A 27,733-nucleotide genomic window follows, 5' to 3' on the forward strand; every position below is an offset into this window, starting at 1 on the left:
ATAGGACTTCAGGGTAGACTGGGAAAGGCTACGAGTTGGAAGGGCTTCTCTTTTTGAACAGCAATTTTTAATCTCCTTGGAGTGTAGGGGAAAGAATCACAGGCTTCTTAAGTTTCTCATGAAATCTACATTCCCTGTGCCCCTGCAGTGTGTGTGTGTGGCAGGGGGTGCCACCCTTGCAGCCATTTCAGAGGGCTCACAGATCATCTGTAGCTTCTCAGATAAATAAATGTAGTCTCGAAGGATAGATAATCTTGCATCTTGCCACTCAAATGAATGAAATCTTGCCATTCTCAAAGAATAGTCTAAAAACATGTCAAATATCTACCATCCCCATTCCGTGGACTCACGCCTCCTGTTCCTCTAGTTCAACTTTGATGCAATGATGGCTTCTGGCAGGACTGCTGGGGCGACATAGATCCTCATCCAGTGTTCTGAGCACTATGATAAGCCACCAAGGACAAGAGACTATTATGAACTCAGTTCCTGAGTTCTCCAGGAGCTCAGGGGAAAGGGGCCATTTTAAACATGACATAGTTCTGTATGACAAATGCAGTGACGGCAGTAACTTGGAACACAGCAAAGAACAACAACATAGCCCGGCTCAAAACCCGTACAGAGGAGATGATGCAAATACTAAATCTTATAGGACAAGTGAATTTGGCAAAGAATTAGGAGGAAGGGCAGAGGAAATGATGGGAAAAGTATTCTAGGCAAAAAGAACAGCGTGGAATGGGACTGAAATAAGAGAACGTACAACTAATTCAGGAAACTGGAAGTCATTCATATAGACAGAATATAGTGGGTGTGTGGTGGCTGGGGATGGTGGGACATGCTGCCCAAGTTGACGTTAGAAAGGAAAGTTGGAGCCAATTTATGACGGGTCTTTCTAAGGAGCTGAACTTTGTCCTGACGGCCCAAAAGGATCATCACAGTATATTAAACAGTGAATGATATGATCAAATTTGAAATTTGGAAAAAGCACTCTAATGGAATGTGAAGAATCAGAGGCAAGGAGACCCTTTAGAAGGCTATTCCAATAATTCAAGCAAGAAATTAGGAGGTTTTAAACCAGGATGTTAACAGGAGAGATAGAGATATTAAGGAGGTAGGAGAGTATATCTTGGTGACTAACTAGATATGGGCCCTGAATTAGGAAGATCCAAAGGACTCCCAGGGTTCTGGCCTTGGCAACTTGGTGAGTGGTGGTACCATTCTCTGTGATAGAAAACCAACAAGGAGTAGCTTTGGAGGGATGGGGGATAGGATGAGGGGCTCAGTCTTAAACACTTTGTTCTGGGTTGAGACATTAAAGCTAAATAATGATTTAAAGGTCTTTAATATACAGTTGAAGCCATGGGATTAGTCAGGGTTACCCAAGGATGTAATGGAAAGTGAGAAGGGAAAATAGAGGACACTTATTGTTAAGGAGTAGGTAGAAGAGAAGCCAACAAAGGAGACTAAAAATAATCACAAGAGGCATGGGAGTGGTCAAGAAAGCCAAAAAAGAGATTTAAAGAAGGATGGCATGATTGGTCATGTTATATGATGTGAAGAGACAATCTATAATTAGGACTGAAGGGTACTCATGCAATTTCAAACCATGGAAGTTACCAGTGACTTGGCAAATACAGTTAAAGTACAGTGATGGGGTAAAATGCAAATGGAGCTTTAAGTGGGAAGAGAGGAAGTTGAGAGAGCATCTGTGCACCACTCTTTCAAGGAGCATTTTGGGGAAATGAATATTTATTTCACATGTCATTTTCTAAATAACATAGACATTTTATTTACATTTGATTAAAAAACATTTCCTTACTAAACAGAAGAAACTACACATAATGAAATGTTTTCTTTTTGAACAAGGGTCATCATTATGAATATTCAAGCTTTAAGCAATTTTAGTAATAATCCTAAATAACACTAAGTTGCCAGGATTCTGGTAGATGTTTTTTTGCTCCTTTATAACTGTCAGCTCTTAGCAGCCATCAATCAATCTGCTTCTAGGAACCCTGATGTACTATTTCTAATCTGCTGTTCATTTTAGCCTAGAGCAAAACTCAGTGTTGCCAGAAGTAAATGAACTGTTTTTAGAATAACCTCTTACACTGATGTTTAAAAATACATTAATATGCTATAACCCTGAGGATAATTCAATTTTTATTTAAGGAGTAAAACGGCATAATGTGACTAATTTCTACCTCTCTAAATTTATTTTTGCCACTCTCTGCCCATACACACTCTACTCTTTACTGTCTTCAACTCATTCATTCACTTCCTTGTTCATCTATGTATTTGTTTGTTCAATAACTATTGATATTTTATTTTTCAACGTGGTGCTAAACAAATGGCCATTCAAAAATGAATGAAACACAACTGCAGGCCTCACTAAGCCAGTGTCTTTTAAAGAAACTCTAGTGACCACATCATTACTGCCCAGCCTGGAAAAGGGTATAAAACTATAGTAGAATGGATAATGTCAAAATATATGCAGTTTCTAAAAAGTACCATACTCTATCTCATCCATTAATCACACATGATTTTCTTCTGCCTGGAATTTTCCCTGACCCCTTATTCTTCTGTAAACTCTTACTCGTTTTTTTTTTGTTTGTTTTTTTGTTTTTTGTTTTTTTCTGTTCCAAACTGATCTTCTTTCCTCTGTTAAGCTTCCCTGACAGGACTCCTCTATACCTAGGAAGTAACAAGTACAAGTGTTGAACCTAGATGTATTGTTTGTTTCCTTCCGTAAAGATAAACAAAGATTAGTTTTTATGTCACTGTTTTACAGTTTAGGTTTTATTATTATTCTGCTATGTTCCAACCAACAGATCAGGAGATGAGTGCCACTGAAGAGACAGTTTGTTATACACAGCTTCCAAGGCAAGGGAGCATGGCACACCCACACAGGCTCCACCAGAAGCAGCAGGGTTGGTCAGGAGGCAGAGGGGATGAAGGGGATGAAGTGGACAGGAGTCCTTATTGTGGAATAGGAGAAGCAGGGTAAACCAGTTTAGGATTGGCTAGTTTGAATAATTTCAGTGATCTCTGGGGCATAGAGGCTGTCCCTAGTTGCCTAGTACTTGACCCTGGGGTGATAAGGGTAGGGAAATAGTGGCCCCAGTGCAAGCGCCCCCCTCCCTCCATAAAAGAAGAGGTTGCTTTACATATGAAAGAAAAACACACTTTCAAGCCTGTCCTTTACCCTTGCTAGGAACTGGTTAGCCTTGGGAGGGGCAATCACTCCAGGGTCAGCACAGCCCATAATCAAATCATCAGAGTAAAAAAGCATGCATAATACAGTCACTGTACTGAACTTCCTCTCAAAGTAATAATAGTAGCTACTGTTGAGATCAAGCACAAATTAGACATCTCTTTCTTTGCCCTTTACTTCCTTCCTCCCTACCTTTCCTTCCTTCCTCCTCCCCTTCCTTTCTTCTTTCCTTCTTTCTATCCCTTCTTCCCTTCTTTCTCCTTTTGTTTTCTCTTTCTCCCTTCTCTCCTCTCCTCTCCTCTCATCCCTCTTTCCTCTCTTGCCTTTCTTCATCTCTTCATTTCAACAAATATTAATCAAACACATACTAAAAGCAAGGCATTATTCTAACTGTTTATTTTCTCATGTAACCCTCACAGAACCTTAGGAATTAGAAAATACTAGTCTTGTTTAGTAGATGAAACACTGGGCACAGAAAGGTCACACAGATCACAGGCAGCATATCTTGTGTCCAAAATAACTCCTGTTTCATTCCAAAGTCTATGTTTAAACATTATGCTAGGGGTGCCTAGGTGGCTCAGTCAGTTAAGTGTCCACCTCTTGATTTTGGCTCAGGTCATGATCTCAGAGTTAAGAGATCAAGCCCCACATGGGGCACCACACTGAATGTGGAGCCTGCTTAAGATTCCCTCTCTCCCTTTCCCTCCCCACTCCCCTACTTCCTCTGCCTCTCCAACCCCCACATGCCCATGCACTCTTTCTCTTTGTCTTTAAATATATATATATATATACACACACACATACACACATACATACATATACATACTAAGCACACAATATATGCTATCATACTCCTAAAGTCTGACATGTTTGAATCTAAGAGTCACCCATCCACCAAACTGAGAACTGATTTGTCAGCTAGACTCAGAAAATATTAAGTACCTGGGAAACTACAGTGACATTTTATTCATTTATCCAACAAAAACTTACTGGGCATCTGGTTTCTAGACTAAGTTCCATCATTTATGAACTGTGTAATATCAGGGAAGTGACTTAATCTTTTTAAGTCTTGGTTTTGACATGTATGAAATGCAGATAACAATACTGGCTGCGCTAATATATCAAGCTTGTTTTATAAATCAAAGGAGATACACAAAAATATTTTACACTTTACCTGTATAATAAGTACATATAATTTCTAGGCCTTGACCACCCATTTCATTGCTGGCAAAAATTTAAGATTTTAAGATCAGCATTTCAAAGTTCAATGGCTTCTGAGTAATGAACTGTACCTCTGCATCAATCACATAAAAATTTGCTAATTTTATTTTAATTTTTTACATTTTAATTCCAGCATAGTTAACATACAGTGCTGTGTTAGATAAAATTTAAATCTTAATTTCATTATAGTGAAACTCCAAATCCTTTCTTACTTTGCAGGTCAGGACTATATGAGGAAAACATGGATTATATCTAACTTTGAGTCTCCTGGAGACATTGCTAAACCATCAAGATTTGGGTTACCATGGTGAAATAAAGTAAGTTGATTTTTTATTCACATAGTCCTCTATTAGGATACCAAACACTGAGATCTATTTTTAGAAGTTTCATGTGTGAAGCAATCAATTTCTTTTTTTTTTAATTAATTTATTTATTTTAGAGAAAGAGCATATGTGAGTGGGGGAGGGGCAAAGGGAGAGGAAGAGAGAGTCTCAAGCAGACTTCCCACTAAGCATGGAGCCTGATGCAGGGCTTGATCTCATGACCCTGAAATCATGAAAGATTTTAGCTGAAATCAAGAGTTGGATGCTCAACCAACAGAGCTGCCCAGATGCCCCTGAAGTAATCAATTTCATTAATTGAAAATACTTAAGAAATGTTTGCTTAAATTAAGACAGTCTTCTTGGTCTTCGAAATACAAAGCAGAAAACTTCAAATTCCAACCATTATAGACTATCAAGAGTCAGATTTACCATTTCACCTGAAACAACTTAAAAACAGGACAAAATATATGAAGCAATGCTTTTTCAGATGTTTATACCAGGCAGCACAAAATAGTGATTCCCTAAAGAAAGAAAAATAAATGAGAAAAGCTAAGCTTATGGAACAAGAAGAGGAAATCCAGACCCCAGAATTCTTCTTTCACTAAAGAGATGGCATTTGGAGTTCAAGAAGGCCAAGGAGGCTAGAATGCACAGTACAAAGAAGTGGAGAAGAGAGATCCCCCAGAGAGTTCTCTCTGGAGATTTCTAAAGAGTTGCTCTTGAGTACTGGCTAATGTATCCATTTGAGGAAACTACCCATGGCCTGGGGGTGGGGAGAAAGAAGAACAAAAGAAAGAGACAGAAAAATTTTTAGGTCTTGCACAAAGGTTGAGAATAGTTCAGGTCAACTTAAAATAGACTGTTATAATTATAAGCTGTTATATGTAAGCCTCATGGTGACCACAAAGGAAAATGCTATAAAAGATACACAAAAGATAATGAGAAAGAAATCTAAACATATCACTAAATAATCATCAAATCACAAAGGAGGAGACCAAGAGATAAAGGAACAGAGGAACTACAAAACAACCAGAAGGCAATGAACAAAATGGCAGTAAGTACATACCCATCTATAATTACTTTAAATGTAAATGGACTAAATTCTCCAATCAAAAGATACAGAGTGACTGAATGGATAAGAAGAAACAAGATGCATCTATATGCTGCCTATAAAAGACTCAAATCATATATAAGGATAACACACAGACTGAAAGTGAAGGGATAGAAAAAGATACTCTATGCAAATGGAAACCAAAAGAAAGCTGGGGGAGCTATAATTACATCATACAAAATAGACTTTAAAACAAAGATAAGATAGAGATGAGAGAGTTCATAACCATCAGAGCTATACCACAAATATTAAAAGACCTCAGGGAGAGGAAAAAGATAATTCTGGATCTACACCAAAACATTGAAAAGTGCTGGAAACAGTAATATATGGATGAATAAAAATATATTTCTTATTTAAAAAAATCTCTTTAAAAGAAAATTTACTATTAAAGCAAAAATAAGGGTGCCTGGGTGGCTCAGTGGGTTAAAGCCTCTGCCTTCGGCTCAGGTCATGATCCCAGGGTCCTGGGATCGAGCCCCACATTGGGCTCTCTGCTCCGCAGGGAGCCTGCTTCCTCCTCTATCTCTCTCTGCCTGCCTCTCTGCTTACTTGTGATCTCTGTCTGTCAAATAAATAAATAAAATCTTTAAAAAAAATAAAATAAAAATAAAGCAAAAATAAGAACAATGCACTATGGGATTCATAACATAAGTGCAACATTTGGCAATAGCATACACAGCTGCAAAGAGGAAAGGAAGATGTACTTGATAAGGTTCTTATACTATAAGTATTACAATTTTGTTTGAAAGAAGAATATAATGAGTTAAAATGCTAATTAAAAAGATAAAAAGGATACATATGCATATTTAAATAATAAAAGATTAAAAAGAGGAAAATGAAATAAGAAACAAATAAGATAAATAGGAAATAAATATCAAGGTATTAGATTTAAACCCAACCATATCAAGAATTACATTAAGTATTAACGATCCAAATGTACCAATAAAAAGGGTGTGATGTTCAGATTTCATTTACAAAGCAAGATTTAACTAAATGCTGTCTACAACCAACACATTTAAAATACAAGACATACTAAAAGTAGAAAGATGGAAATGATACACCATGTTAACTCTAATGAAATGAAAGTCACCTTGGTTACATTAATGTCAAACAATGGTTACATTAATGTTAAACAAAATGCATTCCAAAGCAAGGGATGCCAAAAAGTGAATTCATCAAGAGAACATAACAAACCTAAATGTTCATGTCCTTAATAATATAGCTTTAATTTACATAAAGCAAAAACATAAAACTTAAAGGAGAAATAGACAAATTTACAATTACAATTGGAGAATATAATATCTCTTTGTCAGTAATTGATAATAAGCAGTAATAATATAAAAAATTGGACAAATGATCAAATAACTTGATCAATTAAGTAGCAATTACAGAATACTCCATATAAAGCAGAATACAGATTCTTTTTAATCATACATGAAATACTTAAAAGATTAAAGCATATTCTGAGCCATAAAACAAGTCTCAGTAAGTTTAAAATGATGAAATCATATAAAATATGTTCTCTGATCACAACAGAATTAAAGTAGAAATTAAAAGCAACAAACAAAAATCCTGGAAATCTCCAAACATTATGAAACTAAACAACATACTTCTAAATAACCTATGGTAAGAGAGAAAAAGGAAATTAGAAAACATTTTGAACTGAATTAAAATGAAAACACAACATACCTGTAATTTTTAGCTGTTCTCTTTTTCTCACATTTCCTATTCAATCCATCAAAAGTTAATTAGGGAAGCAACTCTATCTTCAGAATACACCCTGAATCTGGTCACTTCTCACCACCTCTATTGTTAATTAACTACACCTCATTCAAGCTACCATTGTATGTCTCCTGGATTAGTATAATAGCCTCCTAACTGAACTAGACTTCTCCCTTGTCCCTAGTTTATCCTCAGTACAGTAGCTACAGTGATTTGTTAAAACCTAAAATAGTTTATGTCATTGTTTTGCTCATGGAACTGTAAGAGAATCTTATTTCACTCAGAGAAGGAAAAAAAGAAAAAAAAAAAAAAAAACCCAAGTCCTTGTAAAGAGTGCTACCTGATTTGCTCCCTGATTACTTCTCTGGCTCCATCTACAACTTCCTTTGCCGATTCTGTTCCAGTTACCCTGTAATCCTTGTCCTTCTCACACATACCATGGATATAACCACCTTAGCAACTAACCTCTGAATACTTCCTCTACTTAAAACACTTGTTTACCCAGATATCTTCTTGTTAACTCTATCTTCTTCTTTTTTACTCAAATGTCACCTTGTCCACCTAGTCCATAGCCTACACTAACCACCTTAGTTGAAGTTGTAGTCTCTCAGCCCCTCTTCCTCTTACCCTGCTTTCTTCGACACACTTCTAATGTATTCGGTGATTTGCTGATGTATGATGTTTATTGTTATCTGTTGATCTCTGATAGACTATAAGCTATACTGCCCGGAGTCAGGAAGATTCTTTGTTTTGCTCACTGATGTATCCTAAGCATCTAGAGCATGGCCTCTTAGAATTCAATTTGCACATATTAGAATTCAATAAATATCTATGAAAGTGAACTAAACAAGGGAAGGGGTAGAACGTCAAGATACTCTCAGGGATACATGCAGATACACAAATTCTGACTAGTCCCTCTCGTGGCCAAATTGAAAAAGGCCATTCCTAAAGACCTCATCAAAATCAGTTTCCTTGTGCTATCTTCTTAGCACTCAGCTATTTTCTTTCCTAAAACTTATCATTATTTGTAATTATGCATTTATTTATGTGATTTGTTACTTTAATGTCTAGGTAGGTATCTCCATGCTGGCAGGGAATATGACTGTTTCCTTCACATTATATCCCCAGCATCTTGTAGGCCAATACTTGGCACATCATGTAAATATTTGATTAATTCATTTATTAATTTATTTAACAAATACTTATTGAGCTGCTATTGTATACCAAGCACTACTCTAATCACTGGGGACACAGATATGAATGCAACAGTCTCATCCTTTGTGAATCTTGTATTCTAATGGGGAAGAAAAACAATAAAGAAGCTGGAATATGTGACATATATTACATGATGATGAGAGCAATACAGAAAAGCAAAGAAGGGTAAAGGTTACGGTGAACATCAACTGATAAATAAATGATGGAAGGGGACTGAGCCTAGCCAATGAATTTTCACCAGGCCAGCTTCGGGACATGGGGTTTCCCTCATCTAAAACCTTGGAGGTGGTTAAGTAGCGGGGAGGGAGGTGGTTAAGCAAAAAAAGCAGAAAAGTGGGCTATGAGCCAAGTAAAAACCAATCATCTAAAATTGGGAGTCCCAAAATACCCCCCAAAAATGGAGAAAAGCAAGTGTCAGCACTCACATTATACCTGGTACATAGTATACTTGATTAAAAGATGGGGTCCAGAACCAAGATTCCAGGAAACAGATATATGGGAATAAAGGGATTGGGGAGCAAATGAGGTTAGGCTACGTATATCAATATTGTCAGTTTCCTGCTGTTTTATGTGCATATCAGAGAAGCACACCTATTTCTTTATTCACCTGTCTTTGACCTTTGAATGTTCAAGGACATCAAACCATGAGAACTCGTAAAGAATTGCATTTATAAGTGATAAACCTGTTTCATCCTTAAACAGTCATTGGCTAAAGCTTCTTCTGTTGAATTAAATCCATTCCGTTAAGGGCTTTGTATGCAAACCTATATCCTTAAGAGATTAAAGATGCAATTTAGACACACATTTTAGGAGCTGAATGCACGAATCATTATTTTAGTACATATTGTCCATTAATCTGCTGTTCAATTGGGAACCCATTTGGAATGTGGCTGCTTGCTAATTAGCAGGATTCTAGTGCTGAGCTGCTTCCTGATTAAATGTCCTTTAGAATCAATAAAACATCAGGAGGGATTATGGTGATGTGGGATTAGCCCCATCTAACCAAATAAAATGAGTTGTGTTCCCTTCTTAAACTGTCACGTTGCAAGAGCTGATGAGAGGAGCAATTTCACGAACGATGTTACAAAGTTGTTGTTTTTTGTGTTGTTGTTGTTTTTTTTTTAAACTGAGATTTTGTTTTTTGCCATTTGCCTACCAATTAGCAGAGACATTAGTGAATGTCTGCTAGGGTAAGGCGATTTTGAGAAAGACTTGATTACGATTTCAAATCTCTACTCTGAATCACTCTTATGTAAAATGAGTTCAGGTTGTGTTGGATGGAAATTATTATCCTCACTCTTGGCCAGGAACACGTAAGTCAGAATTAGCATTTAATGTTTCTGTGTGACTTTGCAATAAATGGTAATTAAGGAGGGCAGAGAGAGAACAGGAGGCAAACTAATACCCTAAAATTGTATTGGCAAAATTAAATGCTTCAAACCCAGTTTAAAACACAGGCACATAAGCCAAATTGTGTTGGGGGAGGGGATAAATAATGAAGCTGCTCTGGAAGCTGCATAAATAGAATGCAGCAATTGACACAGCCACAAGTAGGACTTATCATACACATCTGGCCCATTATGAAGAGTGCAATTAGGTTGAAAAGAACTGGTTTGATAATCCCAGGAACAATCAGAGGATTTTAGGAGATAAAGCAAACATGAGGTGTCCGATTCAGCAATTACTTGTAAATGGGAATAGGAAAATTGGTAGATAGTGAGCAATTAGAGAAATGTTATGGATCTGCCCATCAGCTGGGTCTTGGGAACTGGACCTGGCTCTTAAGAGTTCACTAATTTTGTCTTCTTTTGCAGAAGTCCATATCCATATGGGGTCTGAATAATAATAATAATAATAATTGATATTATTATCATTATTATTGAGTCAACATTTATATACTGGTAACTATATTATAGGCAATATTCTAAGTGTTTTATAAATATTACCTCTTTTAATCCTTGTAAATGCTCCATGAGGTAGGTACTACTATTTTGCAAAAGAGGAAACTAAGGCACAGAGAGGGTAAAACCAATAGGTAACTGATTCATGAATTCATCAATCAGGCTGAGTCAAAAGCAGGCTTTCTAGCTTCAGAGTCTTCACTCTCAATATACCATATAGACTCTCCTGCAAGTCCCAGGAAACTCGGACGCTTCCAGGACACTGACCAAGCATAAGGGCTTTAGGCAAATCTACTGAGTTCCATGGCTGGCTCCATTCTTGGGCTTGGTGCTGAGCAGTCTGGATTTGAGGAGCTCAGTATCTCCAGTCCTCTCTCCTAAGACCCAGGAGAGGTGTGAGATACAGATACAAAAGCAAGGAGGCTCTTAAGTTCCAGGGTGAGTCATGATCCAAAGAAGTCCAGGGCCCAGCCCAGGAGGTAACTTCCCCTCACCGGTTGAGCACCTCCCCTAGCCCTTCAGCCCCTTACCTTGGGGAAAGGCAGCTTGAGTCCCGGAATCATATGGACCTAGATAGAAAGCTTTGCTCTGGAATGCCCTAGTTTTGGGAAGTTGGGCAAGTAACTAATTTCTCTTTACCTTAATTTTCTCATCTGTCAAATGGAAACAAGAGTTATTTTGTATGGATTTGAGAGTTTATTCCCTTATGAGTCAAGGAAGTGTTGTGCTTCTCACAGTTAACTGGAAGGCAAAAAGAATACAATGCAGGGCCCTCCATCAAGAAGGTGAACACAAAGGAAGATGGTGGAGAGGAATGAGTATCCCAGTGGCTGAGTTAAATGACATAACAAAAATAACCTCCTGACTTGAGGCTGTAAGGGACTGATTCATGTGGCACCTTATATGCCCCAGGCATGGGACTAAATGCTTTACATGGCTTATCTCATTTTACTCCTAATAGCCCCATGAGTTATGTTTTTATATCCACTTCACAGATGATGAAACTGAGATTCAGAGACCTTAAGTAAATTGTCCCAAAAGCTGGAATCATTGAATCTTTATTTCTGTTATGGGCTGAATTGCATCTCCCCAAATTCATACGTTGAAACCCTAGCCTCCAGTAACTTACCCTATGACCCTGTTTGGAGATAAAGTCTTTAAAGAGGCAATTGAGTTAAATAAAATGAAGCTATGAGGGTGAGCCTTAATCCAGTCTGACTGGTATCCTTACAAGAGGAGGAAATTTGGAAATAGAAACACCAAAGATGGGTTAACAGAGAGAAAAGACCATGTGAGGACACAGTGAGAAATTGGCCATCTACAAGCCAAGGACAGAAGCCTCAGAAGAAGTTGAACTTGCTGATACCTTGATCTTGGACTTCTAGCTTTCCAAGCCATAGAAAATAAATTTCTGTTGATTAACTGCCAGCCTATGGTAATCTGGTACAATAGCCTACCTGTCTCCTCCTTCTAGAATATTCTGTACTCTCTCAGCTGGAGGAGAATATTACAGGATCCTTAAGGGAATGGCATGATAATAAATGCTTCAGACCATGGGGTTTAAACTATGGTTCTAGCAGTCTGAACAAGCTGGCACCTCAGTGCTATTCTACACTACATTTCAGCTGAGCTTGGGGAGACCTGTAGGGACTAACCAGATAAGAGAAGGAGAAGAGTTTCTTAGAGAGAAAAAGAGCAAGACAAAGAAGCAAGCAAAAGTATTGTGGATTTGGAGAACTATGACTATTGGTTATGGCAGGAGCATTCATTTCATAAGCTGGAGAAAGGTAATGGGCTTAGGAAGTAAGCACCAACATACTTTTGGTTTAAGCCTTTATGAAGCTCATAAAGAAACAGGTTACCTGTAATTAACTTAATCAAGATTACCAGGGTGTTTCTATGAAATAGGCCACCTTTTGTATGTTTGGTATGTTTAGGTTTTTGTTCCATGTTGTTTTGATATATAAGACTTACTGTATAAAATGACTTATTGTATAAAATGTCATCCATGTACTGTATAAAATATTATCCACTTAACAATCCATAATTAGAATTCCAATGAATAAATAAAGAGGCAAAAACTTCACCAGTAGCCAAAACTAATAAGCACTCTAGTGCCAAAATCTAGAAGGAGTCTCCACTAACTATAAGTAAATGGAAGCTGGGAAAATCAGTGAGTTGGAATTCATCCTTGGCCCTGTCTACCTGTGAGAAGTACAGCCGACAGAAGATCTCTCATCCTTTCACCAGACTTCCCCTTGATTTGGAGGCCCCAAGTCTTGACCTACTAAAAAATGACACAAGCACCACTTTCTGTAGCTGCAAGAGTATTGTTAGCCTGTGTCCATACCCACCCAAGGGTACATACCCATACGCTTACCCACACACTGCTTTTCTGTACCAATACAGAAAGCACAACTTCTGAGAATGACAGAGCAAAAATTTGGGGTGAGGGCAGGGGCAAATCTTGCTGTGATGTCTGCATTTGATGAGATGAAATTCCTGCCAATAAAGTCATGTGAGTTGGAGCAGAGAGAGGTAGATCCCTGTAGTTGTATATGTGGAGTGTATTGATGATGACATACATGCTAATTTCACATCTAATATGCAACCCATCTGAGCTGGTCCCAACCAAGGGCCACCAGGTGTCAGTGAGGGTTGGCACTCACTCCGTGACTGTAGGACTAAATGAGCAGCGAATAGGACCAAGGAAAATCTATGCAACTGATCTGTTGAGTTGTGTAGAATGTGAAGAGTTCCTCATTTGACAGTGAATAGAGAGAACTCCAAATATGAGATCTAATTTTAAAAATACTGCAGAATACAGAGAGGCAATGAGAATCCTACAGATTCCAAATAGCAGCAAATTCTTGAAAATTATTACTCTAAACACTAGGAAATGTTTAGAAAACCACTGATGTTCTCTGTAGGCTGTATGGAGCCATGTCCTCTATTGAAACCAACTGGAAAGTAATAAGCATAATAAACTACTAAAATGAAATTTAGAAAGCACTAAAGTGAACAGAAGAAACTGAAGGAACTTGGTAAAACATGGACAGTTTCAAGGAAGTGGAAGCTTCTATAATCCAAATTAAGTGATAATCAGGAGTGTAACTATATGTGCTGATGTACGTCCACTAGACTAAATGGGATCCCTTGTCTATATATACTTATACTGAATCATTATGTTGTACACCAGAAACTAATATAATGTTATATATAAATTAGATCTCAATAAAAAATTATGAGACAATCAAGGAAATCTGATCATTGCTAGATAGTTGATGATTTTAAGATATTTGTATTACATTTTTAGGTCAACAAACTTTTTCTATATAGGACCTGATAGTAACTCTTTGGGTTTTGTGAGTCTACAGCCTATTTCCACTACTCAACTGTGTCGCTGTAGCTTGAAAGCAGCCACAAACAATGCATAACAAATGGCTGTGGTTGTGTTCCAATAAAATAGTAATTGATTTTTTTGAGAGAGAGCAAGCAAGCGTGATTGGTGGGGGGAGGGGCAAAGGAGGAGGAAGAGAGAGAATCTTAAGTAGACTCCATGCTGAGTGTGGAGCCCAACGTGGACCTCAATCTCACAACCCTGAGATATTGACCTGAGCAGAAACCTAGAGTTGGATGCTCAACCAACTGAGTGACCCAGTCACCCTCCAATAAAATACTATTTACTAAAATAAAAGAGGTAACCAGGGATCAAAAAAAAGTAAAAGTGAATCTAGGTAAAATCTATTAAGAATGTCAAACTTGAAAGTTTTCCACAAAATTTAGAAACAAAAAACAGAGAAGAAAATGAAAGAAGACAGTAGACATAGAAGAGAAAAAAATAGAAATTGAACCTAAGAGGCCTTGGCATTGTGGAAGAAGAAACTAGAAAAATGGAACAAGAACTAACAACAAAACCTACAAGTGAAAAAAACTTTGCAGAGATGGGAAAAAAGAAAAAAAACCTCTGTGTACAGATCAAAAGGACTTAGTATGACTAAGCTAAATGAAGGGAAAAATACATCCATGTCTATCCTAACAAAAGTTTTGTGTTTACAGAGACAAGAAAATTACTTAAGGAGGCAGACCAAAAACAAAATAAAACTAAACCAAAGCAAAGGAAGGAAAAAACATTAATTTTAAATGAACTCAAATCAGACTGACCTCAAACTTCTGCAATAAAGAATACCAGAAGACACTGAAGCTGTGTTCATGAGAAAAAAATGTAACTGAAATCAAATTATATTACATTCACGTGTAAGGCCATATAAGTCAATAGTTGAGAATGCAAGATTTGGAGTCAAACAGCCAGAGTTTAAATTCTGGCTACCTCATTGATCAGTGGGTCCTTGGGCAACTCTTTTACATGTTTCATAGGATGGTTGTCTCAATTAAATGAGATAATGCACACAAAGTACTCAGAATACTTACTAAAGGCCATTTTAACTTAATAACCTAGTGGAATTAGAATTTGAATTCAGATTTGCCTGAATATAAAATCAGGCTCGCAGACTTTGTCCTCCAGTCCTGAACTCTCTGACTGAGTTGGGAGTTTGGCACCTGCTTCTGTGATTAGACTTAGAGTGCCTGTTATGGTAACTGGAACCCATTCTCCCATTTAAATTGTCAATGGCTCTTTGAAGGTCCTAGGGTAATGTAAAGAATACAGAAGAAAAAAATTAATTAGAAGGATCTCAAGGATTCCATTGATCACATAAGTCCTATACATTTAAATCAGGCAGTGTCCAGGCTCAATACTTAATAAATTTTCCTCACAGTCTCCTCCCCCTACTATCAGCACTATTCAAGAAGGGGCAGAAGAGTTTCTGGTGCTGTTGGTCCAGATGACTTGTCCCATATTTGATAACTCCTAACAGCTCTGAAAAAACAAAGGTTATGCAATACGGAAACATTGATGGATCTAGATTTTTATTGTCACATTGTTGTGGCTGTTTTTCTATGGGTCAGAAGATGCTATAGGCCTAAACCTGGCCCTCCTAGGAGGACAGAATTGCAGCAAGCATCGAAGTCAGGAGTTGCTTCCCCTGTAGCTCACTTCAGATCTGTGCTAATATCAGACCTTTGCATTGATATTTCCCAACAGTGCTGCTTTTCCAACATTCTTTCCCTGTGCATCCCTTCAGCAGCTGATAGAGCCATCATCTTATCAGGCTTATGATTTCTGCATACCTCCACCTTATCTATTCTTGTACCCAAACTGACATGAATCCCCAGAGGCCAGATTTCCATACCAAAAAAAGAACTACTCTGACCTGAAATGTCATGTATGAGAAAAGTTATATGAGGTATAAGCAAAACAATGAATCGTTTTTATTTAAAGAGTAAAATCACATGATATTAAAACTCTTCTAGAAAATCCAGGGCTTCTATATCTTACAACTTGGGCTTTATATTTCCTTAACCACTGATGGGCAAGGAGGAGATAACAATTCTTATTACCAGTCGCAGTTTGGTGGCTAGCAACAGAAACTGCCTTTTGTTAACCTAAACAAAAAGAAATATTTTGAAAAGATATGGAGTTATACACAAAACTGGGGGGAAATAAAACTTTGGGAAGAACCAGAGCCAAAAGTTAATGAGAAATACAGAGACAGGGAATGGGAGAGAGGGAGGAAGGTAGGGAAGGATGTGTGGAGAAAGTGATAAATAGATAGAGATTCATTAGACAAGGTGAGTCACAACACTGGCCAGGGTAGGCTATGGGATATTGATTATAGTCCATCATCCCAGAGAAGACCATTTGTATATAGATGGAGGATGGATGTCAGGCAAGCAAATACAGGTAATTTTCATGACCAACATTTTCCTAAAATACTTGTAAACCTTCAGTGACTGTCACACGTAAATATAAGCTTAATTCTCTTCCTGCTTGGGGATTTCACTAAATGTTATCTATTTGAACTCAGAACTCATATCTATCCACTCTTGTGTTTTTTCCTGTATCACAATAGTTCCCATTCTTGGGAAGACTATAAATAACATTTCTAACTCCCCTGACACCAAGGTTCTGGAATTGATTTAAGCTCCATCAGTGAAATGCAACTGGGTGAGATTTGAAAGGCAGAAGTGGCGGGGGTGGGGGCAGGAATATTTTAAGTATTTATTTATTTTCCTGAAGTAGTAGCAACTCCAGATCCTGGCAGGCAAGAGTTTTTGCAGTGGCCAAAATGCATTTTGTACTGCCTAGTCACCAACCTCATAGTCAGGGACAACTGAGACATTCGTCAAAATTTTCTGCAGTTCACTGGTCTCCAGAACTAGTGAGGCCTAATTCTGAGCCTAGCAGCAGATGCCAATCTAACCTCTGCAATAATTCTGTAGACACCAAATTTCCTATATCAAAGCCCTGTTCTAGTAGAGACCCCTAAAATAGTTTCTGTTTCCTGAATTATACCTTGAATGATACAGGTATCAAAAAGCTCCTTCAATATCACTATCAATATAAACATTGACCTTATTGCACATTCTTTCAGAGCTTTCTACATTGAGTACCAATGTTATGTTTACTTTTCTTGTACAGACGGCAGAATTTTGTTGAATTATTGAACAAAGCTTCCTCTGATTTGCTCACAGGTGAGTTTGGTGGTTTAGTTCCTCGAGAGACATCCCAGTTCTCAGAGCCACTATTGACTCTGCTGCTTTGCTCCAGTGGTTTTCTGGTTGGGTTTCATCTTATTGCTCTCAGAAATGTAAATGGCTCAGCAGTGCAGAAAAAAAAGACTCTGGATTGCCTTACTGGCTATTCTTTTAGGCCAGGGGGATCATAAAAGGCATAATTCTCCAAGTTGTATTATATCATGAAACATTCTCTAGTGAGAGCCCTTTCAGATGAATGCAGCTCTTAGAGAAGAAGAGGACATGATTTATTAGCACTTCAGTTGAACAGTCTCTTAGATCTAGGAATGCCACAGCTAGGTAATTACCCTACTGACATCTCAAAAAAATAAAATTAGAGTAAAATAAAATAAAATAAATGTTCAGTGTAGCATTTTTTGATAAATGCCTCTAAAAATGGAAGTAAAAAAAATTTAAGTTAAAAATAAGAATGGAAACAATAAGAAATCCTTCAGGGACAATTTAATTAAATTACGGTATATCCAACTGATAAAGTTATGCAGCTATAAAATAACATGGCTGGCCTTGATACAGGAAGATTTCCAAGACATATTATTAAGTGAAATTATAAAGATTAATTTGGGCAAAATATTTAGCAATTAGCAAGTTTTAAATGTGACAGGTGAAAAAATATGCATTGATATTAATCTGCTGTTGCAATTTCTATTTACTACATTCATCAACCATTTAGTGATTACCTTTTGGATCAAAACACAAGGTACCAAAAGTTTGAGGGGAGGGGTGGTGTCTCATTCCAGCAGAACAATAACCTTACTGGGTGTTTCAAACAGGGACTTACAACAGAGGATTGGGGAACAGGTTGCACAAGCATTAAACAAGCAAAAAGAGGATGGTGTGTGTATTCATTTCCTTAGGGCCACCACAACAAAGTTCAACAAACTGGGTGGCTTAAAATAACAGAAATCTATTGTCTCACAGTTCTGGAGACCAGAAGCCTGTCCTGAAACCAAGATGTCAGCAGGCCATGCTCATTCTGAAGTCTCTAAGAAAGCGTTCTTCCTTACCTCTTCCAGCCGCCGGTGGCTCCAGGCATTTCTTGGCTTATGGTTGCTTAATTCCACTGTCTGCCTCCACCTTCACATGGCCTTCTTCCCTCTCTCTCTTTGGTGTCTCTGTATCTCCTTTTTCATATAAAGCCATCACTGTTCATTGGATTTAGAGCTCTCCTGAACCCAAAATGACATATCTTAACTTGATTATGTATAAAAAGAGCCTGCTTCCAAATAAGGTCACATTAACAGGTACTAGTGGTAGCTCTGTTCAAAGACACAATTCAACCCATGACAGTTGAGGTAACCCAGAGCTTAGGAGTTGTGGAAACCAGCTCTCATCCTTAGTGCTGAGGGAACATAGTGAAAGGTGTACTGTTAGCAGAATCTTGGCAAGTGCTACTACATCGCTGATTCTAGGATCTCCAAGAATAGACCAAGCAGCTAGAGAAAGAATTTTGAAGGAGGTGCCACACAGCTGGTTACACCATGTAGTTTGAAACTCAGTGTTTCACAAATAGGGCTGGTGCTTGGATTTCTGACAGAACACAATGTGGTGAATGCTGGGCCTACTGAATGGGATGTCCTATCACGATTCATCTAGATTTTGAATTTTCACATATGACTTGTGCTCAGAATGTTGAAAAACACTTCAGGAGTCTCCTTCAGACCCAAGAGTGAGGTCCAGGAGGTTTCTCTGACAGCTCAATCTTAGCAACAGCAGTAGCTCTCCCTTGATGATGGACAGATATTAACAAACTCCAAAAACAAGAAGAAAATACTTCTACTCTACTTTCCCCACAGTTTAATCTCCCTCCAAGCATCTCCCCGTGCTGGAATTTAGCCTGAAGCCAGAGGGCCAGGGAAATGTACTAGTAGATCCCCATCCCAGCATTATAGAAAAGAGACAGAGGGGATGTGCTAGAAGACAATAGGGTAATAGCAAGTGAGGCTTCATTTTTCATGATGTCATCTATAACTTCAGAGAACTCAGTTTTGTTGAAAAAACAAAACCAAGACATCCAAAGGTGATCACAACAAATGTTTAAACCAAATACTTTCTCTTTCTCTCTCTAGTATAAATCCAGGTCACTTGATGTATTTGTTTGATAGAGTCGCTTACACAACAGATGTTTATTTTCTCAGAGTTCTGGAGACTAAAAGTTCAAAGTCCCAGTGTTAGCAAGTTTGAAAGTGTAGTGAAAAGAAGGGCCATCTGTACCTAAGTGTTCATAGCAGCAATGGCCACAGTCACCAAACTGTGGAAAGAGCCAAGATGCCCTTCAACAGATGAATGGATAAAGAAGATATGGTCCATATATACAATGGAGTATTATGCCTCCATCAGAAAGGATGAATACCCAACTTGTGTATCAACATAAACAGGACTGGAGGAGATTATGCTGAGTGAAAAAAGTCAAGCAGAGAGAGTCAATTATCATACGGTTTCACTTACTTGTGGAGCATAAGGAATAACATGGAGAATATCAGGAGAAGGAAAGGATAAGTGAATTGGGAGAAATCGGAGAGAGACACAAACCACGAGAGAAAGTGGATTCTGAGAAATAAACTGAGGGTTTTGGAGGGGAGGGAAGTAGGGGGTTAGGTAAGCCTGGTGCTGGGTATTAAGGAGGGCACGTATTACATGGAGCACTGGGTGTCGTGCATAAACAATGAATCTTGGAACACTGAAAAAATAAAATAAAATTTAAAAAAAAAAAGAGAGAGAGAGAGAAAGAGGCCTTTCTCCCCTTGGCTTGCAGACGGCCTCTTTCTCACTGTCCTCACATGGTCTTTTCTCAGTGCAGGCACATCCCTGTCTCTTTGTGTATCCAAATTTTTGGTCTTATAAGAACACCGGTCAGACAAGTGTCTTCATTTTAATGACTTCAGTTGAACTGAATCACCTCTTTAAACAGCCTGTCTCCAAATACAGTCACATTCTTAGGTACTAAGGGTGAGGACCTCACCATGTATTTGGGGGGGCAGAATTCAACCCATAATGGATGACATAGAAAAGTGTACAAAAAGATGAGCCAAAGTCTCACCTTTGCAACTAAATAACCATCTTCTATTGGAACACTTATTTTACTTCTCTTGGACTCATTTTTCTCATCTTTAAAATGAACCCAAAGTAGGAAAAAAAAAATACCTGCTCTATTGCTCTGATAGGGTGATTACAAGTATGAAAAAGTTTTTTAGGCAATATTGCACTCCACAGAGCAACAGGACTTTGACTTTGGTGATACTTCTATTGCACTGTTGTTTTGATAGTCCATAGCTTGAGAAAGTTAATGCCTTGATCTCTTCCCATTTCTGTGTTGCTGGAGCTGTGATGATTAAGTGCTCTGAGGGAGGTGCATTTTACTTGCCTGTTTTCTTGAAAGAAAATACATTATAAGAAACTAAAGGCAGCTACTCCTTTTGGGTGTGAAGAATTATGATTTTTTTCATTCCTGGAGCCTCATTTCACTCAAAAATTCTATAATAACCTATTAAAATGACTCCTTTTATATGTACTGCCTTATATCACAAATTTATCTCAATGGGACCCCCAAGAATCCTATGAAATTCTTTTTTAATGCATACATGATAATCATATAAATACTTAATATCTGTGACTTGGGCTAAGGTCTAGAATGCACTAGTTTACAGCAGACCAAACCTCTTGGCAAGATCAACTAGAAGACTAGATAAAATATAAAACAGCATCTTTTTGAAAGCTATTATTTGGAATTCAAACTGAGTACCAGAAAAAAAAAGAGGAAAAAACCCTCTGGAAGAAGTTAACATCATATAAAACCTTGAGACTTATTTATATAAAATGTCCAGCATTCAATTACAAATAATCAGGGATGATACAAGATAGGACATGGATTTTCAAATAACTGTAATTAATATGTTTAAGAGAATGGATAAGATGGAGAATTTCAGTAAGTCATTTGAATTTATAAAGAATATCTAGAACAGAAAAACATAAAAATTAATTTTTAAAAACTCACTAGATGAGTTGAACAGAAGGTTGAGTGTAGCTGAAGAGAGGATTAGTGAACTGAAATATAGTTCATTAGGAAATATCCAGATTGAAGCATGAAGGAACAATGAGGATAGAACATACCAAAAAAAGTATATGAGACATATAGGAAATGGCAAGAATATTCAGTATACATCTAAAGAAAGATAGGAGGAAGAGAATAGAGCTTAAGCAGTATTTGAAGCAATTATGATGAAGAAATTTCCAAAAGTGATAAAAGACCTCAAGCCAGAGATCCAAGAAGTGTTATGAACTCCCATGGAGACAAATAAAAAAGAGCTTAGACCCCTCCAGATATGCTATTGTCTGAGGTCTAAAATAGTATCTCACAAAAATGAAGTATGGTTCCAACTTTAAATCTCTTCACTGTAGAGCCTGTGAGTGAGGAAGAGGAAGAAAAAGCAGGAAGCACAGAGCAGGGTTATAGCAATGCTGCTAATGGAGGGAAATTGGAAGGAATAATCATAATTTCAGAGTCTCATTGATCCCTCAAACATCTCTTGAAGACCTATCACTCAAGACAACACAGAAAAATGACTAAGAGTTTAACCTCCCTTTTATTAAGGAAAAAAAAATCATAGTAATTCCTACTTAGAACTGTTTCTCTTGACAGGACAGAAAAGCTAACTCAGTTGGTTTAGACAATAAAGAGTTTTGGTTTATGTAAATAAAAAGTCTGGTGGCAGTAAGAGCCATAGGCTGGTTTGATGTCGTCATTAAAAATGTCAAAATCTTGGGGGCACCTGGGTGGCTCAGTGGGTTAAAGCCTCTGCCTTTGGCGCAGGTCCTGATCTTGGGATCCTGGGATCGAACCCCGAGTCAGGCTCTCTGCTCAGCAGGGAGCCTGCTTCCCTTCCTCTCTCTCTCTCTCTCTGCCTGCTATTGTGATCTCTGTCAAATAGATGAAATCTTTAAAATAAAAAAATGTCAAAATCTGGGATCCGGTTTCTTTCTGGCTCTCTGCTCTGCTGTATATGGTGCTGGCATCAACTTTAAGCTCTACATGGTAGTGCCTCAACTTCACCAGACACTTTAATAACAAAATAGCTACAGTAGCTATTTTGTAGGTCATCATATCTTCACAGCACTCTCTTTTGGCCAGTCCTGCCCAGAAGGAGAGAATTTTATGAGTTGAGAAACTGTAGCAGATGTCTCCTCTCATCTCAGAGGCTTAGACTGAGTTTTATATCCACCCTAGAACCAAGACTGTGATTAGAACACCATGATGGTCTTCAACTAATCAGAGACCAACCTCAGGGTTGGAACTAGGTATCTTTCTTACCAAACCACAGCACTAGAATGGGGGGGGCACAAAGTAAAATATAGTTGCTATCACCAGAAGGGGGTAATGAAGAAGACAATCACCAAAGAAGAAATGAATGATGGAAGGAAAAGAAAATCAATTCCAGTCACATGCATGGCCCATGAGGCCCTTCAGTTCTGTGAATAGTTAAACTTCTCTTCCCCTTTCATCCCACTTCGGCTAAGCTCTCCTCTCAGCTATTGCCTGAATGTACCAAACACTTCTCCCTGCCTTGGACCTTTGCCTTTATGATAGCTTTTCCCTGAAATGCTCTTTCTGCAGACATTTGCATGCCTTTCCCCCCATGTTTCTCGGGGCTCTATTTGAATGTCACGTGGAGAGGCCTTTGGTGAATTCCCTCCCTAAAATAGTAACTGCCACTGGGACACCTGGGTGGCTCAGTCAGCTAAGCGGCTGCCTTCAGCTCAGGTCTTGATCCCAGGGTCCTGGGATGGAGTCCCACATCAGGCTCCTTGCTCAGCTGGGAGCCTGCTTCTCCCTCTGCCTTTCCCTGCCACACTGCCTGCTTATGTTCTCTCTCACTCTGACAAATAAATAAATTAAAAATATATAAAATAAAATAACAACTGCCAAGGCGTTCTACCCCCATAATTGGCTTTAGCTGTGTGTCTAGCCCTTATCACTACTTGCCATTATTTTACATATCTCTCTTTTGCCCTCACCACTGGAAAGCACACACTCCATGGGAAGATTCTGTCTTGTTCATTGTTGTATCACAGTTAGCATTTAACGAATGTTTGTTGAGTAGTGAATGAATTAGAATCTAGACCTAACCCTACCTCTGTTGTCTTTTTTTTTTTAAGATTTTATTTATTTATTTGACAGACAGAGATCACAAGCAGGCAGAGAGAGAGAAGGAAGCAGGCTCCTTGCCGAGCAAAGAGCCCAATGCGGGACTCGATCCCAAGACCCTGAGATCATGACCTGAGCCGAAGGCAGAGGCTTTAACCCACTGAGCCACCCAGGCATCCCTACCTCTGTTGTCTTTTTTTTTTTTTTTTAATTTATTTATTTGAGAGACAGAGAGAGAGCATGAGAGGGGAGGTCAGAGGGAGAAGCAGACTCCCCATGGAGCTGGGAGCCCGATGTGGGACTCGATCCCAGGACTCCGGGATCATGACCTGAGCCGAAGGCAGTTGCTTAACCAACTGAGCCACCCAGGCGCCCCCTTACCTCTGTTGTCTTAAGCAAGAAACCAAACCTGGTGTTGCCTCAGTCCCCTCATTTGTAAAATGGAGGTAATTTCTACCTCACAGGATTATTCTTTAGGTTGAGTAAGAAAACCTGTGAGAAATGTCTGGCATATATAGATATTTAGCATATATTTACGTTTCCTTCTCATAAAAGTTTCATTCACTAGGTCCAATGAGGCCAGAAGCTTTTATTCAAATATGTTTTCTCCCGTGGCTTCACTTTAGAATTACCTAGGGAATTCTTTAGAAGTCCTGAGCTGGGTTCTCACCCCTGGAGATTCTGATTTAATTGGTCTGGTGTGCTGCCCAGGCACTGGTAATTTTTAAAGCTCCCCAGGTGGGAGCACATTAGCAGCCAGCGCTGAAGACCACTGATTTCAAGTCATTAGTGGGGAGGGGGGGAGGGGAGGGCCGGCTGTGTGACTGTCAGAATCCACTGGAAGCCCTGTAAAACCTGGCCCTTCCAACACCTGGAAATCTCTAGAAGCCAGCTTGGCTTATTTCCTCCAGTACAAATCATCAACTGGCAGACTAGACAGATGGTTATTATTTATCCTTCCTGCTGTGTTAGAAAGAAAAAAAAAATAGCTCTGCCTCGGGTTTCTCAAACCATTTTTACATGTGCAAACCATTACCTTTTTATATGCTCCTAGGTATTAGAAGGGAGAAAGGGAAGCTTAAGCAAGATCAGGAAGACCAGCATGTATTTTCTCCTAATGTAACTTCGAGAAGTGCAGACCCCAGAAAGAAATTGGCCTGGGACAAAGACTAGGTTCTAGATCTTAGACTAAAAGGGATACTATACAGGAACAGTGCCCAGAAAACTGCCTGGCACATGATAATTAATGTTAAGTCCTCTCTTCTGGGGAAGCTAGATTTGTTTAAGACCCTATAATAACGATAACACAGTTACAGATAATGCCTTGCACTGAGCATCTTCCTGTGTTAAGTATTTTTAGTTGGTAACTTTTTTTTTTTTTTTTTAATCTCCACAATATTCCTGCAAACTGCTGGTCTGCTTTTCACAACTGACAAAATTAAGATCTGAAAAATTGCAGCTGGTAAGAGTGAGAATCAGGTTTAGCATTCAGGTTTGACACCAAGTTTTTCTTATATGCTCTACACTGCTTCTAAAATCCTCTTAACTCTCAACCTTGGTAATTCAGAGTAATTAGAACCTTTCTTCACCGGCAGCAACCAGAAGGCTTTTCTCTCACATACAGGGTGAGAAGAGCAGGGCCCAGGGCTGCCTGATGATGATGGATTCCTATGACAAATTTGTAGCAATTAAAACAGATCTGCCTTAGCTGGCTATCAGGATCTCATGAAGCATCTACTAAGTTGTACTCTATCTAGCATCTGGGTTAGGGATGGGCAGATAAAGAAATGCAGAGAAAAAATTCTCCTGTCAGGTCTGAAAAGGAACTGGGAGAAATAGAACTATCCATTCAGCAGCTTTAATTTCTAAACTTCCTATCAGGGCATATGGTCATTCATTTCATCTACAAGCATGGACTGAGTACTTATTCTACTGCTCGGTGCCCGGGTTATGGACATTCTGAAGTCACATTGTCTTCATCAAGAATCTGAGGGCGGGGAATTGATAATAATTCGCAGGTGCAATATTAAAGGGGAGGCAAAAGCTTTTTTAATCTGATACATAAGTTAATTTACATGAACGTCCTTACACAGATGGCACTATTAGTTCACATTTACTGAGCACTTGCTATTTCCAGGTGTTTGCTTTACAGCTTCTAGCCCATTTATTCGTAATAAACTATGGGTGGTATTAGCCACCTTTTGCAGAAGTGGAGACTGAGACACAAAGAGGACAAGTAACTTGCCCAAGGTCATGCAGGTCATAGAGAAAGGAGCCAGGACTGACTCAATCCTAGGGCATCTGGCTTCAGAGCCTCCACTCTCCACCACAATGTTACACTGCCACTCTCCACCTTTTGAAAAAAAGAAAAAAAACTTAGTGATTGAACCATCTTTATCGAAGGCAGTGAGAAACCATATACATTTGTTAATGGCATACTTGAATTATGCACCAAATACAGAAACCAAAGCTCCCAGAGATCTGTACGGTGTGGTAGTTGCTTGGATTTGTAAAATAAATGACTAGGTCACCAAAGCTGCTAGTGACGAATGAATGATACCCACTGTAGGCCTGAAAACACCTGAGCAGAAGATCGATCTGCATGTCTTTTCCTGGATCCTAAGGAAATTTCTATTCATAAGGCATCAGCCTGAGCAAATAGTACCTGGACGGTAGAATCCTCCAGTTAGGGATAATGTTCAAACCTCTGAACACTGACAGGAGTAAGGAAGGGGGAAGACAAAGCTTTTCCCTGATCCTTGAGGCACACATCTGCATGGAGTGAGAGGCAGAAGTTCCTGCTTTGGGAAAAGAAGCAGAGCTATGGAAAGAGGCCCCTTGCTGCTGCTCGCCAAACTGTAGAAGCCCTCCTGATTCAAGGTGATGCTATAGGCTATTGTCTCTGCTTATCTGGAACAATCTGCCACACAGGAGGCATTGCCAGCATCACTCTGACCTGGAAACTCCTATTCATCCCTCAGGGGCCCCCAGTTTAAGTGTCACTCCTCCAGCAAGCCTTCTCCGATCCTCCCCAACTCCTGCCCCATCTCAAAATAAGTGTAAATATTTTCACCTTTTCCTTGGTTGTGTTTATGGTAGTTTGTAACCCAATAATAATTTTGAGTAGTAATTTAGCATCAACGTGCCCTCTGTGAGCTCCAGCAAGACAGGTACCAGAGCTCCAATCTACCAATGTATCCCTATCACCTAACACAATGTCCACCACCTAACAGAGCCTCTGCATTCTCTTGGCCTGGGTGCATACATGTCGATGTTAACATAAAGAGAACAAACTAAACCCTTCCATTTTTTCTTGCTTGTCCAGGAAAGAACTTAAAGAAAACCTCTGGCAACACAGGCTAAAGTCCCGGAGATGTCTCCAGGCAAAACAAAACATGTGGTGTGCACCTGGCTCTACAGAGCTGGAGGAGGGGCTTGGCCCATTTTTTGCCTTCTATTCTCTGGGGCTGGGTGGGGCCCTCCCTTCTGGGTTTTTGGTTTCCACCCAGCACCTTGATGTCAGGCTCCCTTTGACTTTGAGACTCTGCTGCAACAGAGAAGGGAGGCAGAACTCCCTTCTCTGTGGGTTGGTTCCTGTCCTTGCTGATATGCATGCAGAAATCACACGGTGATGGGCCTGCCGTCTGCCCCAAGAAATTGGACTTGTAGCTTGTATACAGGTGTCCTTCCAAAGCCCGTGACCAATCCACCAACTGCCATCAAAATAAAAGATGGTTATGAGACCTATTTTAACATCGAAAGCCCAGCTTCCAGAAACTGAGGGTGACCTTTTCCCCAGACATCACATTTTAAAATGTAATGGGCTCTTTGATTTAAAAAAAAAAAAAAAAAAAAAATCTGGCAAGCAGTTAAAATCCGTTTTAATATTCCCAGCACTTAGCCAAAAGAAGATGCAGACGGAATTGAAAAACAGCCTGAGTTTTTCTGTTGTTGTTGTTTTTTAAATGCCCGGATTAGAACATAATTCATCTTAAAATGACGGGAGGCCTCTTCACGCACTTCACACTTTGAAATATTTTAGAAAATAGTATCCATTTTGGCAAGCCTCTTGCCACGCAAGAAACAACAGCAAATGCTTTTCTCCTTGAGTGTTAAGTCTGTTGTGAATAAGATTATAAAAAATATACTTTGCTCTTTTATGTTGCCTCTTGTTTGAGGATTTTACTGCATCTCTGCAATAATTGATTCTTCTCACATTCCTCTATGAGTAGCATT

The 27,733-nt window shown here is 38.9% G+C and overlaps 1 protein-coding gene across 1 annotated transcript in view; it reads left to right on the forward strand.

Annotated features, from left to right (window-relative positions):
- C4H1orf87 (chromosome 4 C1orf87 homolog) overlaps positions 1-27,733 on the forward strand; it is a 117,787-nt gene that overhangs the window by 67,325 nt on the left and 22,729 nt on the right. Inside the window, 3 exon segments of the mRNA XM_053447840.1 lie at positions 2,062-2,072; positions 4,649-4,746; positions 17,243-17,295. Of these exon segments, the coding sequence (XP_053303815.1) occupies positions 2,062-2,072; positions 4,649-4,746; positions 17,243-17,295 (162 nt within the window).

This window comes from Lutra lutra, chromosome 4 (assembly GCF_902655055.1).
Source record: "Lutra lutra chromosome 4, mLutLut1.2, whole genome shotgun sequence".
Classification (NCBI taxonomy): Eukaryota; Metazoa; Chordata; class Mammalia; order Carnivora; family Mustelidae; genus Lutra; species Lutra lutra.